At 38.7% G+C, this 16,833-nt stretch overlaps 1 protein-coding gene across 1 annotated transcript in view; it reads left to right on the top strand.

Annotated features, from left to right (window-relative positions):
- The window catches only part of Ift80 (intraflagellar transport 80), a gene marked incomplete in the record, with an annotated part of 133,406 nt that overhangs the window by 57,919 nt on the left and 58,654 nt on the right, over nucleotides 1–16,833 (top strand). The window contains 1 exon segment of the mRNA XM_008847287.3: nucleotides 3,252–3,431. Coding sequence (XP_008845509.1) covers nucleotides 3,252–3,431 — 180 coding nt within the window.

The following is a 16,833-nucleotide window of genomic DNA, read 5'->3' as shown; positions in this document are numbered from 1 at the left end:
TTGTTCCTTGAAGAAAGACTCATTATTTTTGCTACTAACACTGAGATGTTGGCGTATGCATCTCTAATCTGTATGCATCTGATTATTACTAGTCATAATCAGTTGCACTTGGATCATTGGTGCCTATGTATGTCTATGAAGTCATTGGGTAGATTTCAAAGGTAATGTTTATCACCTCTACTAATTAGCATGATGTAAATTTCCACGCGTCTTCCTCAAATATAATACATTAAAAAAATTGTTGATTTTTGTATGTGTATATATCACACAAAACATCTCAAACCATTTTATTCGACTATATACCCACTTCCCAGATGGCACCCTCCCATAGCCTCCCTCCCACCACTAGAGCCCTTATACTTTGATATCCCTGCTACTGTCTGCTGTGTTGTTGGCACCCCAGCCAATCCTCACTACTTGCCCTTCTGTTGAATCTAGTCAGCCTATCTAGAGGTCTTTGTTTTAGGAGGGTCAGCTGTTCCTCTTCTAGCAGCAATCAGTTGTCAGTACTCCTTTAGATAAGTTTAGGGTCTGCTGTTCGTTTTCCCAGTTCTATGCTGGGTTACTATTTGGGAGTCCCTTTGGTCACCCTGGTCAACAACTCAAAAGAAGGTATCTCCTATCTGGCATTGTTGCTTGTTATGTAGCCTTTAGCTATACATATGGACTCTTAAATTATATCAACCCCTTTAATCTTTGGTTATGTTTTCCTTTTGGATGTCTAAGGCCATACAGTTGGCCCAGATAAACCAATTTATTTTTACTCTTAAGGTCGTTTGAGTATCTGTTCCTCAGCGGTCACATGGGCTTGGGAGGAGCCCCTGGCTCCTTTCTTTTACCAGTTCCGCCTATGTGAAGATAAGTCAAAGGTCCTGCTCAACCATGGTTGGCTTCGCTTAGAAGCATGGAGGAAGTGATTCCTCTGTGTTTACCTTCCTCTTTGTAGACTGGACACTGGTTCAAGTCCATCTGGTGGGGTCTCCTCAGCCTCCTTGATCAAGAGGACAGGTGACCCACCACAATTACAGGACATTTTGAGAGATGCTCATTTGTTTATTTACTTTTTAATTGTATGTATAATTATGAGTTTGTGCACATGAGTGCAGGTCCCCACAGAGGTCAGAAGAGGGACTCATATCCCCTGGAGCTTGAGTTATAGGTGGTTGTGAGCCACCTGACAGTAGGAACTGAACTTGAGCCCTCTCCAAGAGTAACAAGTGCTCTTAATTGCTAAGCAATCTCTTCAGTCCCTCAGTATTTTTTTTAAGCATATGAACTTTTTAAAATAAAATTTTTTTCTTTATTATTTTTTAATTTTATGTGTATGAGTGTATTGCCTGCATGTATGTGAGTGCGCCCGTGTTGTGCAATACTGTGGAGGTCAGAAGAGAGCTTCGGATTCCCCTGGAACTGGACTTAAGGATGGTTCATAGACGCCATGTGGGTGCTGGGAATCGAACCCGGGTCTTCTGCAAGAGCAGTCAGTGCTCTTAACCACTGAGCCATCTCTCCAGCCCCTAAATATATGAACTTTTATTAGGAATGTAAAGCCTGATTCTATGGTTGATTGAATTCGTGAATCTTTTTCTGTATTTTTCATCTCCTCCACAGTTGTTAGAGAGGCCACAGCGAAGCCAGCAGTCAAGTACTGCAGCTTGTGCTCTCCTTTTCCTGGTGCCGAGGATTGAGCTCAGGGCCTCACCTTCTGAGCACCTGCTGTACTGTTGAGCTATACTCTCATCCCTGAATAGTAAATATTTCTCAAAAAGTACTTACATGAAACAAAACAAAAACATCTAGTTCAAAGCTACAGCAACAAAATTCAAGACCTAATCAATTATGTTTGGAAGAATGGAAAGAAAACATATATGTAAATTTAGTCAAATAATTTAATTATCCTTCTAGAAAATATGTACATTACATCTGAAAAATGAAAAGAAAATTCATTGAATATAATCTGCCAAAATAATTGTTTTCTGACAATGCATACAAGAGTCTCTCTGGCTTGCTCGATGCTTATTGGTTTCTACATCACTTCCTTAGATAAGACCTAAGAGAAATTATGTTTACTATATTCTGAAAAATAAAAGAAACAGATAGATTCATGTACATGATACTAAAGTGATTTAGAATACACATCAGATGTTTTACATTGTATGTTTAGTTTTATTGTTTAGTGACCATAGAGAACCTTACAAATCTAATATTTTTTTTTCCCTACAGAATATTTTCAGTATTACTATTTAAGGGTAATCATGTGAGTTAAAATAGTGTGGTTTTTGGTGGTTCCTATGCTCCTTCATGTACTATTTTGTTGTGTTTTTATTGTATGTTTTAAAAATCATATCTGTATTGTCTATCTGCATACTGTAACTTTATTAAAAAAACACTTAAAATTATAAAATATTTTATTTATTATTTTATGTTTGAGTGCATTGCCTGCATGTTTGTAAGTGCACCCATGTCATGAGATGCCTTCAGAGGTCAGAAGAGGGCATCAGATCTCCTGGAACTGGAGTTATGGATGTTTATTAGCCACTGTGTGGGTGCTAAGAACTGACCCCAGGTCCTCTGCAACTGCCGAGCCATCTCTCCAGGCCACTTGAAAATTTTTTTGTTTTATTTATTTCTATTTTATGTGTGTGAGTGTTTTGTCTGAATGTATGTAAGCACACCATGCAGGAGCAGTGCCTGTGGAGGCCAGAAGAAAGCACTGGAACCCCTGAACTAGAGTTACAGGAGGTTGTTAGCTGACATTTGAGTGCTAGAAACAAGCTGTCCTTTGTGGAAGCAGCCAGTGCTCTTAACTACTGAGCTATCTCTTTAGTCCCCAGAAAAATACTTTGAATAATACTAAATTAAAAAATACATTTCCCCTCTGGCTCTAATGAAGACTGATCAGTTTCCTATATATCAGGGTGCTGAATCATAAGCATAAATAAATTTTAGCAATTACATCGTATGTTAAATCAACTTTGGAAGTTTTATGTATCTGTGGATTTTAATGTAATGGTTTCTTTAAGATGCCAATACTGTCTTTAATGCAATTAGTACATTCTCAGAATTATATGCATTTTTACTGCTATTTGCTTTACTGTAAAATATTTAAATTCCAAGAAATGATACTTCTTATGAATCCTTCCAAAATACATTTCTTCAAAACTATATTAATGCATTAATATGTACCCAATTTTAAGTTCTTAATTTTTTTTATAATAATCAATTGTGCTTCCTCTTCTTTTTCCCTCTAGTGGTCATATGCTTTAGAAAAACCCAACACTGGCAGCATATTTAATATTGCATGGTCAATTGACGGCACTCAGATTGCTGGAGCCTGTGGAAATGGCCATGTTGTTTTTGCACATGTGGTGGAGCAGCATTGGGAGTGGAAAAATTTTCAAGTAACACTAACTAAAAGAAGGACAATGCAGGTATGATTACGTTCCAAGGTTGATGAACTCTATTTCCTTTCATGGTCATTTACTATACAGAAGATAGAATTATCTTTACTGATTATATTTGCTCCAGTAAATATAGACATCTAGTTGCATTTGAAATACTATAACTATGCCATTATTGTCACTTTTTCTTGGCATAAGAACTTTTACTGAAAGAGAACCTTTGTGGTTATAGGCTTAGGAAAGGGTAGCGAAGCTCGAAGCTTTTTGGGAATATGTAGACTCAGTTAAGGAAGGAGGTTTGAAGAGGTTAAGACAAATAGGAGTAAGTCAAGGACCTCAGAGGCCTAACCCGCTAGCTACTGGCAAGGTAAAATTGTTTTTCTTATAACAGAATAAATTTATTTAACCTGATTTTTAAAAACTGCCTTTTAAGAATTACCTAAGGCAAGTCAAAATGGGAAAAAATTTGGAAAATTCCTGTTGGGATTTGAGAAGTATAAGGGAGGAAAAAAAAATCTTTTTTTCACCATATTTGGGTTTATGGTTGAGACCTCTATGACAAAGGACAGATTAACAAGTCTTCATGTTATTTAATGCAGGTTTTACATGATAGTATAGGTTTGATAAAGAATCTTCAGACAACTGGAATGTGATAGGACAAAAAAGATGTGATCAAATGGTCATCAGCTGAGGAAAACTCATCAAGGTCTGCTTTGTTCAGATTCTTATCCATTTCCCTCTGTTTTCAGAGATAAGGATGTCACATCCTTCTGGAAATATGACATCTCTTATAGTGGGGTCTTTGGACCTATATCAGGGAAAGGCCAGAAACTTGCTAAGTTTTATAAATCTGCTTCAGAGAAGTTAGAAGGAAGGAAAAAATGACTTTTCTTTATTCAAATTCCTTCATCTGCATATATTTAATATGCCAACTACCATATTCGGAGGTTTTTGTGTAATTCTGAAGCAGAATGTTTTGTAGTTTAGTGCACAGAGAGCTCTATGTCAAAGGGAGAAGGGAGGAAATGTTTATAGATCAGAGAACATTGGTAGGTTGTGTGGCAATTGTAAGTAGGCTTCCCAAAGGACACAGGTTCGCAGTTTCGTCTCTCCTATCAGGCCTCCACTAACTCAGTGCCTTGTTTAGAACAAGTGTCCAATAAGTAGATCAAAACTTGGTTGAAGAAAGGTATGAGGAGAAGTAGTCCAAAGACTGTTGACCCATGAAAATCCTCTGTCAAAGGAAGAGGAACTCTACTCTCTTCTTTCCTTATCTAGATCCATTGCTTCTATCTTCTCTATTTGTATCTTGTTATTTAATTACTATAAAATAGTCTATTTGACTACTTTGTTAACCCAAGTATCCATATTAAAATTTGGATATGTTCATCAGATTCATAATAATTAGATTCAGTAGAATTTTTCTTTGCTCTATTTGCTTATTTTAAAACTTTTTATTTGGAAAGTATATGGCAAACAGAGAATAGCATATGGAATCTCCATATCCTCATTATCCAGCCACAGTAATCACTGATCGTGATCATGCCTGTCCCATCCACAACCATATTTGCTTTCCAACTTCCTTAGTGATTTTCAGATGTCAAGTTTCATCTGTAAAATGTCTACAGCTTAAAAATAGGGAATTCTTTGTTTTAACCTATCTGTAATACTATTATCATATACTAATAATAATTCCTTAATTTTATCAGCTATCCACAAAGTGTTCAGATTTTTCAATTGTCTCTTGCATGCTGCAATTATAAAGTGTGTCAAGTCAGGATTCAAATGATTACAATAGTGCATCATCATCTAAGTGTTTGGTACATCATCTAAGTCTTTTTTTAAAAAAATTTTATTTATTATTTTTATTTTATGGGTATGTGTGTATTGCCTGCATGTAGGTAAGTGCACCCATGTCGTGCAATGCCCGTGGAGATCAGAAGAGGCCGTTGGATCCCCTGGGACTGGAGTTAGAGAGTTGTTAGCTGCCATGTGGGTGCTGGGATTCGAACCCGGGTCTTCTGCAAGAACAACCAGTGTTCTTAACCATTGAACCATCTCTCCAGCCCCCATCTAAGTCTTTTTTAGTCTAATGTAAGTTCCCCTTTTGTCTCTGTTTCTTCTCTTCATTCTTAGTTTTTTGAAGAAACCAAATATTTGTCCAAGAGTTTTTCACAATATGGACTTTGCTGGTTGTAACCCCATGTTGTATTGCTTCTGTTTTGTTTTCCCATGCTGGGATTGAATCCATGGCTTCTTAACTTGTTAAGCAAGTAATCTACCATTGAGCTAAGACCCTGGTCTAGCTGTCAGTTGATTGGACATGCTCCTTTTGTCTTCTGAACTTCCTACAAATTGGTAGTTGCATCTAGATGATGGTATGAATATGTATTTCTGTTATTTAACCTGGGAAATAGAACATTATGACAAAGAATGTATTTGGAATTCTAATCAACTTATTTGGGACAAAATTATTTTATTCACATGTGCAAGGGGGCTAGCTAGTCTAGTATTGCTGAAAAAGTTCCAGTGTTAATTATAAAATGTCCTAAGATGAGAATATAGATAAATTTCTACCTAGTTTCTAGCTTAAAATAAAATCGTCTCAGTGACTAGATGATTCTCAGTTGAGATTATGTGAGTTATGAGGGATTTTAAATGGCTTATCTACTCCCACTTACCCTTATATGCAATGTTGATAAATTTTCATTTTTAGAATTAGAATTCTAAATTTCATTTAGAATATTTTTTTGGTTTTGTTTTTACTCTCTGTGATTATAAAACATTGAATTTATGTTAGGTTGGACTCATTCAGTATTTTTTCTTAGAATGATATCCTTTATTAAGTGGATTTTTATTGAGTTACCATACTTACCAAGTATTAGGTCAGAGAATGAGGAATGCAGTTCCAAATAAAACAGATTTGGTCTCTGTTCTCATGGACCTCCAACATTAGTATCTTGAAACCGCGCCCCCCCCATACATTCATCACAAATTAAGGTGAGAAAGAAGAAATTGATATAAGTCAAGCCAAGAAATAGACTGAGTTGAGGCATTTTTGGTTCAGTGGCTCTAATAATGTCAACAGGACTTCATCACTTCCTGTTTTTAACTCTCCTTTTCCCTGTAATTTGCTTCATTTTCAGGAAGGCTTTCTCTATTTTATGGTTTTGCTAGGTAGTTCCCCTGTTACATTCTACCAATTTCAAGTCTATCAGAAAACACCATTCTTTCTAGTAATTCCAGCAAAAGTCCCAACTCTGAGTCTTGAATACTTAGTCTAGGTATAATATAATTAGCTGAGGGAGAAGAGTCAACCTCCTCTAAACTACTTAGTGGCTGAGTCTAGTAGAGTCTAGAGGAAGGCCAAAGAAAAATCAAGGTACATTTACCAGAAAGATACAATTTTGATTCTGGGCAGACCGAAAAAAAAGATACTACTGTAGTACTACTATAGTCATTCCTGGTTGTTAAACCACATGTGTTGTTTATTGCTGCATAGTCCTGTATTGGCTGCTTTTTCTTGTTGTTGTGACAATACCTGAAAGAACCTTAGGAAGGAAAGCTTTTCTGGCCCATGGTTCAGGGGATTCAGTCCATCACGGTGGGGGAGGCATGGCTACAGGAGTGTGAGGCGGCTGGTCACATTGCTATGTTGGCCTGGAAGCAGAGAGCTGGAGTGAAAGCCTGTAACTCTACAGCCCCACATCTGCCGGCTAGGCCTCATGTTCAAAAGGTTCCACAACCAAAACAGTGCCTCTTATCTAGGACTGGTGTTTAACATTTGGACATGTTGGGGACATTTAACACACCATGAGCATCCCAAAATTAATTGCTTGAAACATATCTCTCAGTTTCTGTGGGTGAAAATCAAGGTACAGGTTACTTAGCTGCTCTGGCTCAGTCTCTCTCAAGAACGTTATAAAGGTGTGGGTAAGGCTTTAGGCTCTTTTGAAAGCTTAACTGGAGAACAATTTGTTTTCAAGCTCACTGACATTATTGTTGGCAGGATTCAATTCACTAATGCCTTTTTCTGAGACACTGTCTCACCATGTAACCCTAGCTGACCTAGAACAAGTGCTGGACTTCAAAGCATGTGAGGCCTTGTGTCCTTTAAACTCAGGGCTTCAGGCTCCTGTTGGCCTTTGATAGGAGATTTCCTTTAATTTCATGTATGTGGCCTTTCCATATGTGAGTTCATGACCTGGCAGCTTGTTTTATCAGAGAAAGCTGGCAAGAAGAGCCAGCGAGACTGTAGGAAAGACATAGTCACAGTTTTTTTTTTAATTACCTGAGCTCAAATGTGACGTAACTCTTCCAATATTCTTAAATATTTTATGGCGCACGCTTTTAATCCCAGCACTCAGGAGGCAGATGCAGGCGGATCTCTGTGAGTTCAAGGCCAGCAGACCAAAAACATTTTTTTTTATTTATTATTTTTATTTTATGTGTATACGTGTATTGCCTGCATGTAGGTAAGTGCACCTATGTGGTGCAATGCCTGCAGAGGACAGAAGAGGTTGTCAGATCCCCTGGAACTGGAGCTACGAACAGTTGTTAGCTGCCATGTGGCTGCTGGGATTCAAACCTGGGTCTTCTGCAAGAACAGCCAGTGTTCTTAACTGCTGAGCCATCTCTCCAGCCCCAATTCTTGCCATATTCTATTCAATAGAAGCAGCTGCTAGGTCCAATCCATATTGCAAGTAGAGAGATTGCACAAGGATTTGAATACCAGAGGGAAGGGCCTTTAAGAGCCACTTTACAAGCTGCCCACCACATGTGCATGCCTTTATTCATGTATGTACAGTTCAGACATATACCACTTAACTAATGAAGCTATTTCACATATGATTAAAAATAAACCCATAGCCTCTCCCTAGAAGAAGATAACTTAAATGCATCTGGTTATTGATTAGCTAGAGAAATAGAAAACTATAAATAAAATGCAGATATTTTTCTTCCCCTTTTCCTCTTCTCCATATTCCCAATTTACAATAATGAAGAGGAAACAAGGTGGCTGCCATGAAAACATTTGGGAAAGGGAAGAAAAGAAAAGCAACACACTGTGATTACCAAATCATACCTCAAGTATAACTCAGCTTGAATAGCCTAAGAACTTATTCTTGGCAGCAGAATTAATTGCTTGGTGTGATGGTTAGTGTCAGCTGTCACCTTGACAGGATCTAAAATCACCTGGGAGATGGGCCTTTGGGCATGCCTGTGAGGGCGAAGACTCACTCACCGGTGGCACCATTTCCTTGGGCTGGGATGCTGGAGTACATAAGAAGGGGAAAGTGAGCTGAGCACAGGATGTATTCATCACTTTCTGCTTCTTGATTGTGGATGTGATATGACCAGCTGCTTCAAGCACCTGCTGCCTTGACTTACCTGCTGTGATGGACTGTACCTTGAACTATGAGCTGGAATAAACACCTGTTTTCTTTGAGTTGCTTTTGTCAGAGTATTTTATCATAGCAACAGGAAAAGAAACTGCAAACTTAAGGCAAGTTTACCTTTCTAGGAAGAGCATCTTGAGCATTTTGGAGGATTTTCTTTTGGGTGACTATGGTTTTTTTTTTCGGTCTTTTTGAGACAGGGTCTTCCTGTAGCCCCCAGCTGGCCTGGATTCCCTATGGAGGCCAGGCTGGCCTCGAACTCAGAGATCCACCTGCCTCTGCCTCTGCCTCTGCCTCCCAAGTACTGGGATTAAAGGCGTGTACCACCGTGCCTGGCTAATTAAGCCATTATTGTTAAATGTAGATCTTGACCTGGTTGTTCCTATTTCCTAGTAACAAGTGTCAGTACTCTTCCTGTCTCTTACATCTTGGGTTTTATGGAACACAGTAAGCTAGAATGAGAAGATTGCTTCATCTGCCTTTTACCTACAGGGTGCCTTCCAATAGGTAATTCTTTCCAAAAGAGGAACTTGATATCTTTGCTAGGAATAAGATCCTAGGAAGGAAAGGGTGCTGGTGTAGATGAGGCAGATCCTGGATGTTAGGTTTCCCTTCGCTTCCTGGCTGCCATCCTAATTTTGACATGGAGTATAGATTCGACTTTTAGTAGTTGCCAAAGTTCAAGATTATCAGATTCTTAGTCACTTTATCTCTTGTAAAGATAAGAGTGAACAATAGAGGATTAAGTAGAGGATTAAATGAGAATGTAGGAAACAAAAATGTAGCTACTGCTGTCAGCAGTGTGTATAGGATTAAGTGAGTAGGAAATATTTAAACAGAAAATTTGAATTTATGTCAAATGAGGCACTTAAATATTGTGCGGAAGTATAAAGCAATATAAGTATTAGGAAATTAATACTTGGAGGAGCCCTGAGGTGAACAGAGTAATGAGTAATCTTAAAATTCATCATAGGACATTTCTATGTAAGAGTCTCAGAAGTTTTGAAACTCTTAAGAGTAATTACCATAGCGTCTTTAGTTTTGCTATTATGGCTGGGGTATTTTATTATAGTTCTATTGTGTTTCATTCACAAAAACTGGGCAATCTCTAGGGAAACTTTAGAAAAATATGGATTTTAAGGACCTATCTATAATTGGAATAATAGCAGATGTTTTTAAAAAATGTTGTGTATAAATAGACAGTTTGACCAGACCTCATGTTTTCCCTAAGGAAGCTAAAAACTAACATGTCCTTTTTTTTTTTTTTTTCGGTCTTTTGAGACAGGGTCTCCCTGTAGCCCTAGCTCTAGCTGGCCTGGATTTGCTACAGAGACCAGGCTGGCCTCTAACTCACAGAGATCTGCCTGCCTCTGCCTTCCGATTGCTGGGATTAAAGATGTGTACCATCATGCCCGACAATATCCCTATTTTAAAAAATCATTTTACTAGCTTGAAAATGTTTGTAAGAGAAGATAGAATTTTCGATTTTCAGAAGAAGACTCAGACTTACAGTGATAATGGTGTCGTAAGTTTATTGAAAGCATGCTACATGATCTTTTTAAAAAATATTTTTAGCCAAGAAACTGGCTACTTTTCTTTGGGGTCATGTTAGTGTATTTTTCTTCACAATTAGTCCTAGAAACAACGCTTTTTTTGTTTTGAGACAGGGTCTCCTTGTACCCTTAGCTGGCCTGGAACTCACTATGTAGACCAGGCTGGCCTTGTACTCACAGAGATCCATCTCCCTCTGCCTCCTGAGTGCTGGGACTAAAGGCGTGCCATATCACGCCAGCAGCACTCCTTTTTATGACCTCAAAAAATCACCTATTCCCATTTTAACATAAACATATTAACATTTTACATCTCTCCAGTTGTCTCTTTATATCTTTCTGTAGTTGCAGGTCACATTTTTCCAGTTGTTTTCTAAGTATATTTTCATAGTTAGTTGGTTTGTATAAGAGAACATAGTCCTTCATTTCATTATAGTTAATTTGTCTTTTGTCCTTCAAGTCTCAAATGAATGCTTCCATATATAACATGTATGTGATACACACACACACACACACACACACACACACACACACACACACTTTATTAAATAACCAGGTCATTTTTTTCTGTAGAATATCACACTTAGCACTACCTGATTACATCTCTTTGGTATGATTATATTGGACATGCGTATTCTGTGTCCTCTATCTCTTGTAGACTGGCCATTCGATCTAAAACCTTGATAAGATTTTAGGGTCTTGGGGTTGGGGATGTAGCTATTGATAGAGTGCTTGCCTAGCATTTGCAAAGCCTTGAGTTCTGTCCCCAAAACCATATAAACCAGGTATGGTGACACAGGCCTGTAATCTCACCACTCAGGAGGTAGAGGCAGGAGGATTAGGAGTTCAAGGTCAACTTTAGCTACTTACTGGGTTCAAGGCCATCCAGGGATACATTAGACCCTGTCTCGATTTTTTTTTTCCTTTGGAGTTTTAGTATTTATATATGATACCTGGGCTGGACAGATGGCACAGTGGTTAAGAGTCTGCCCTTCCAGAGGACCCGAGTTCACTTTTCAACACCCACATTCATAACTCTAGTTCCAGGGGATCTGACACTCTTTTGGCCTCTGAGGGCATTGCACACATGGTGCACTTACATTCATGCAGGCAAAACACTCATACACATAAAATATAAATAAAATAAATAAATAAATAAATGCCTTATAGGGTAATGCAGTGCACTTCCTGTTGCATCACATCAGAAAGCATGCCTGCTTGTCTTTCGGTGTTAAGATTCTTCATTGTGTTTAGATAATATAAACTTGATCATCTGTCATATAGTTTCCCATTAGGCATCTTTCCTTCATGTTTTTAGAAGCCATTGACCATTGTTGTCTAGAACCAGCTTTCATTGTATATTGCAACATGGCAATATTGTAATTCTAGCATTTTTCTTCTTTATTAGCTGGTAGTCTTCTATGAAAGACTGTCTTGAAAGACTGTCTTGTCAACCATTTGGGTACTGTGAAATGAGATAAATGTAAAATTATTTTACTTTATCAGATTTCAAAGAATGAGTTGGATTTTTAGAAAGCCCAAATTACCTTCTTTGTGTTGTTAATGTTATTATCATAAACTTATAAATGTTAACTTTTTTTTTTTTTCTTTTTTGAGACAGGGTCTCTCTGTAGCCCCATCTGTCCTGGAACTCACTATGTAGACCAGGCTGACCTTGAACTCCCAAAGATCCGCCTGCTTCTGCCTCCCAAGTGCTGGGATTAAAGGCGTGTGCCACCACACCCAGTGATGTTAACATTTTTAATTATTATTTTTAACTTTAAAAGATCTATTTTTTATAATTAAATCCTTTAATAACTGAATTTGTAAAGCATGTACCTCTCAATTTCCTTTTTAAGTATCCACTAAGCTTCTACATTAAAAAAATGTTTGAGTAAATTATTTGAATACCAAGTACATAGAAAAAAGATCTATTTTTAAAAATTTTATGTGTATGACTGTTTTATCTGCATGTATGAAAGTGTACTGGTGTTGTACAGTGCCCATAGACAGCAGAAGAGGATGTTGGATCCCTGAAACTGGAGTTACAGAGGGTTATTAGCTTCCATGTGGGTGCTGGGAACTGAACCCAGGTCCTCTGCAAGAGCAGCCAATTCTCTTAACCACTAAGCCATCTGTGGTGGTTTGAATGAAAATGTCCCCCATAGGCTTCAAGTGGTTGGACATTTTGTCTCCAGATGATGGCACAGTTTTGGGAGGTTTTAGAAGTCGTGGCTATCCTGGAGGAAACACGTCACTGTGAGTGGGCTTAGAGAGTTTTTTAAGGCTTGCCAGATCTCCAGTCGCTCTCTTGCTTCCTGTGCTTGCATGGTGATGTGAGAGCTTAGCTTCTGCTGCTCCTGCTCCAGCCACTTCCAGTCACCATGCCTCCCTTCCATGGCAGACTGTAATTCCCCTGGAGCTGTAAACTCAAATAAATTCTTCTTTCTATAAATTGCTTGGGTCAGTGTTTCTATCACAGCAACAGAAAAGTGACTAATACACCATCTCTCTAGCTCCTTATTTGGTTTTGAGACAGGGTCTTACTATGTAGCTCTGACTTGCCTGGACCTCTTATGTAAACCAGGCTGTCCTCAAATTTACAGAAATCTGCTTGCCTCTGCCTCTTGAGTGTTGGAATTAAAAGTGTGTACCACCATGGCTGGCAGTTTATTTAAAATATTTATTTATTTTTTATTTTGTTATTTATTTTTGGTCCTTTTGAGACAGGTCTCCCTGTAGCCCCAGCTGGCCTGGGGCTATGTAGAGCAGGCTATTTATATTTTGTGTATGAGCGTGTTTCCTGCATGTATGAAGGTGCATCATGGCATGCAGTGCCCAAGGAAGTCAGAAGAGGGTATCAGAGCCTCTGAAAGTGGAGTTAAGAATGATTGTTAGCCATCATATGGGTGCTGGGAATCAAGCCTGAGTCCTCTGCAAGAGCAACCAGGGCTTTCAATCACTGAGCCATCTCTCCAGTCCAATTTATTTATTTTTAATTATATGTACATGTGTGGGGGTTTGTGCATATGTGTGTAGAGGTCTACAGAGGTCAGAAGAGGGTGTTGAACAATCTGGAACTGGAAGTACAGGTGGTTGTGCATTGCCTAATGTGGGTACTGGGAACCAAACCTGGGTCTTCTGCAAGAGTTGTTCATGCTCTTAACCACTTAGCCATCCCTCCAGCCCCAACTTGAATATTTTTTATGTGTTTCAACCCATTTGAGGTCATGATTTTCTTCAAAGTTTAAATTGTACTATCCTTGGCCAACTGCTCTGTCTTTCGACGTGATTTCAGAGGTTTCCTTTTTTTTTCTGGTGTGGCAAGATATTCTGGGCCTTTTTTTGTGTATTTCCTTGTGATGAAATATAATATCAAAGAAATCTTTTGAAGATATCGCAGAAGATTCATTTAGAGCAACTATGCTTTGAATAGAATAATGAGTATGTCTTAAAATTCAGCACAGAACAGATTTCACTATAGTTTTGAAACTGTAAGAGTGATTGCCATAAAGCCTTCGGTTTTGTATTATGGCTAGAGGGTGTTTTATTCTAGTTTGATCTGTTGTGCCTTAGTTGAAAACAGCCATTATACCAGGTAGACCTTGTTGCTACAGGAAGGGTTTGTTTAGAGACCAGAGTTAGCTGCAACCTGTGTTCTTCGCTCCTGATCTGATCACTACTTCTAGCAAAATGGCTTTTTTTAAAAAATAATTTTGAATTATTTTATTTTATGTGCATGAGTATATCACCTAGATGTATGTAAGTGCACCCATGTCATGCAGAGGACAGAAGAGGGCGTCAGAGCCCCTGGAACTGGAGTTATAGTTATTAGCCACCATGTGGGTGCTGAGAACTGAACTCAGGCCCTCTTCAAGAGCAGCCACCACTCTTAACCACAGAGCCATCTCTCCAGCCCCAAGTTTTGGTTTTTATAGATAAAAATAGATCAGGTTTATACTAAAATTCCTAAATCATATTTTAGGTGACAAGAGTTTTATTTTTTATTTTTTAAATTCACAATTCTTTTCTCATAAAAGAAAATTTTTGTTTCCTAAAACATTAACTGTTCTAGTTTGTTCTTTACTGCTGTGACAAAATACTCTGACCAGTACCAACTTGGGGAGGAAAGGGTTTATTCAGCTTACATCTCCCAGGTCACAGTACATCAGGGAGCCGAAGGCAGGAACTCAGGGCAGGAACCTGGAAACGAACTGGAGCACAGGCCATGGAGGAACGCTGCTTACTGGCTTGCTCCCCTGGCCCCTGCTCAGCCTGCTTTTTTAGCAACACAGGCCCACCTGCCCAGGGGTGGTACCACCCACAGTGGGCTGGGCCCTCCCACATCACTCATCTAGAAGATGCCCCTCAGACATGGCCACAGGCCAGTCCAATAGAGACAGCTCCCCGATTGAGACTCCCTTCAACCCAGGTGTGTCAAGTTGACACTAAAGCATCCAGCACACTGTCCTATGTGTATGCCAAAGTTATTCTCATGTCAGTGAGTGCTATTTAGTGTTTCTTATTTTTAGAAAATATGAGCATATTCACATATAAATATACTTCCTTTTTTGGGTAGAGGACAACATACTAAACATACTCTTCTACCATTTTGTGTTGTCACTTTCTAGTCTGGAGAGCATGTCATGGTTCTTCCTTGTTTTGTTTTCCCCCTGCCTGTGTATGAATGTACCATGGTGCATTAGCTGCTGGCATACATCTGGGCTACTCCAGTCTTCTGCATTTACCGATAGTGCTGTTGTAAGCAGCCTGCACAGCCTTCGTTCAAGAGTTTTGCTTATTTATCTTTGAGATAGGACTCTAGAACTAAGGTTGCTGGAGCAAAGAGTATATGTGCATGTAATTTTGCTATCTCATTTCATGATGCTAGTTGGGGAACAGATATGTAACATACTATTCAAGCTATTCAGGCTGCCTTTACCAAATACCATGATCTTGGTAGCTCATAAACAACAGAAATTATATTTTTCATGTAGTTTTGGAGGCTGGGACATCCAAGTCGAAGATGCTGGCCAATTTAGTGTCCAAGTAGGACGTACTTTTTGGTTCATAGGTGCTACCTTCTGCCCTGTCCCCACTTGAAAGTGACAAGGCTCTTTTATAAGGACACGAGTCCCATTCATGAAGGCTCTGTCCTCATAAATTAACAACTTCCTGAAGATATCACCACATATTAAGGGGGTTACAATCACTTAGAATACAACAAAATATCTGTCTCAAAAAAACAAAGACCAACACTGCGAAGTATCAAAATCCTTTCAAACTAGTTTGCTATAAACTTTCCTAAGTTTTTTTTTTTCACAATGGAATTTTATTCAGACATAAAGAAAAATAAAATAGTGAAATCTGCAGAAAAATGCATGAAACTGGGAAAATATTGAGCTTGGTGCTGCTGTTAGCTTGTTCAGAGAAGCTTCTTCTTACAGTGGGCAGTGGTAGCTGCAGAAACTCAGAACTGGTGAAAGTGTTGGGCAGGAGATTAGCTCCAGGAGGGACTGACCCAACAGGCTTCCAAAGACAGGACATAAAAACAGTGGATAGGCTAGTTGAAGGCCTGAGAACAGGGTGTAAAGCCTATGAAGATGGACTGGCTGTCAGGATACAAAGATGATGGCGGTGGTCGATTCTAGATGAGCCAGCAAGGGGCCCCAATGACTGAATGTAAGGGAGAATGGGGGACAGTGGTTCAAGCTAGCTCTTCTCACTACAGCAGCTTCAAGACCCCCTAGCCAGGAGAGCAGGCACAGAGTGGGATTACCCTTTTCCCTAGTAAACTTTTCAGATCTTCCCTTTTCAGTTGATTCTTTTTTTTAATTACTATTTTTGTTTTATGCATATGAGTGTAAGTGCACCTGTGTCATGCAATGCTCTCGGAGGTCAGAAGAGGGCATCAGATCCCCTGGAACTGGAGCTACAGATGGTTATTAACCACCATGTGGGAACTGGAAATCAAACCTGGATCCTCTGCAAGAGCAGTCACTGCTCTTAACTGCTAAGCCATCTCTCCAGCTCCTTCAGTTGATTCTTAACCTTCTCACGTATTATCTTTCTACTTTTCCAAAAGGTGTTTTTTCCCTCCTCTGTGCAGCTTGGCTTCTTTACTATGCAGTTTTGTTTCTTTTAAACCAATAACTCCTCCACTTCTGATTTTCAGAGAAATTATATCTCTTATTTTTAGAACTTAAATTTTAAAGTAAAATCTAATCAAAAAAGAGCTCTTCTTCCTTGTTTGGGTAGGAATCATACAGTATCTTTCCAGCGTCTGTATGTCACCCTCTAACTGTATCTCTTCATGAGACCATTTCTCCCTTTATTCCATTGCTACATCATTCAGTTTGCCCTAGAGATCAAAAATCCTTATAGGTCTTTTCTATTTATTTCTATGATAATTTTTGTATTTTGTATTTATATTTGAAATATTTCATATTTGTATTTTACTTTGATTTTTATATCCAAGCATATCAC

Source organism: Nannospalax galili, unplaced genomic scaffold (assembly GCF_000622305.1).
Source record: "Nannospalax galili isolate Female #2095 unplaced genomic scaffold, S.galili_v1.0 scaffold691, whole genome shotgun sequence".
Taxonomy (NCBI): domain Eukaryota; kingdom Metazoa; phylum Chordata; class Mammalia; order Rodentia; family Spalacidae; genus Nannospalax; species Nannospalax galili.
The sequence above is the reverse complement of the archived record's forward strand: the minus strand, read 5'-3'. Positions and strand labels throughout refer to the sequence as shown.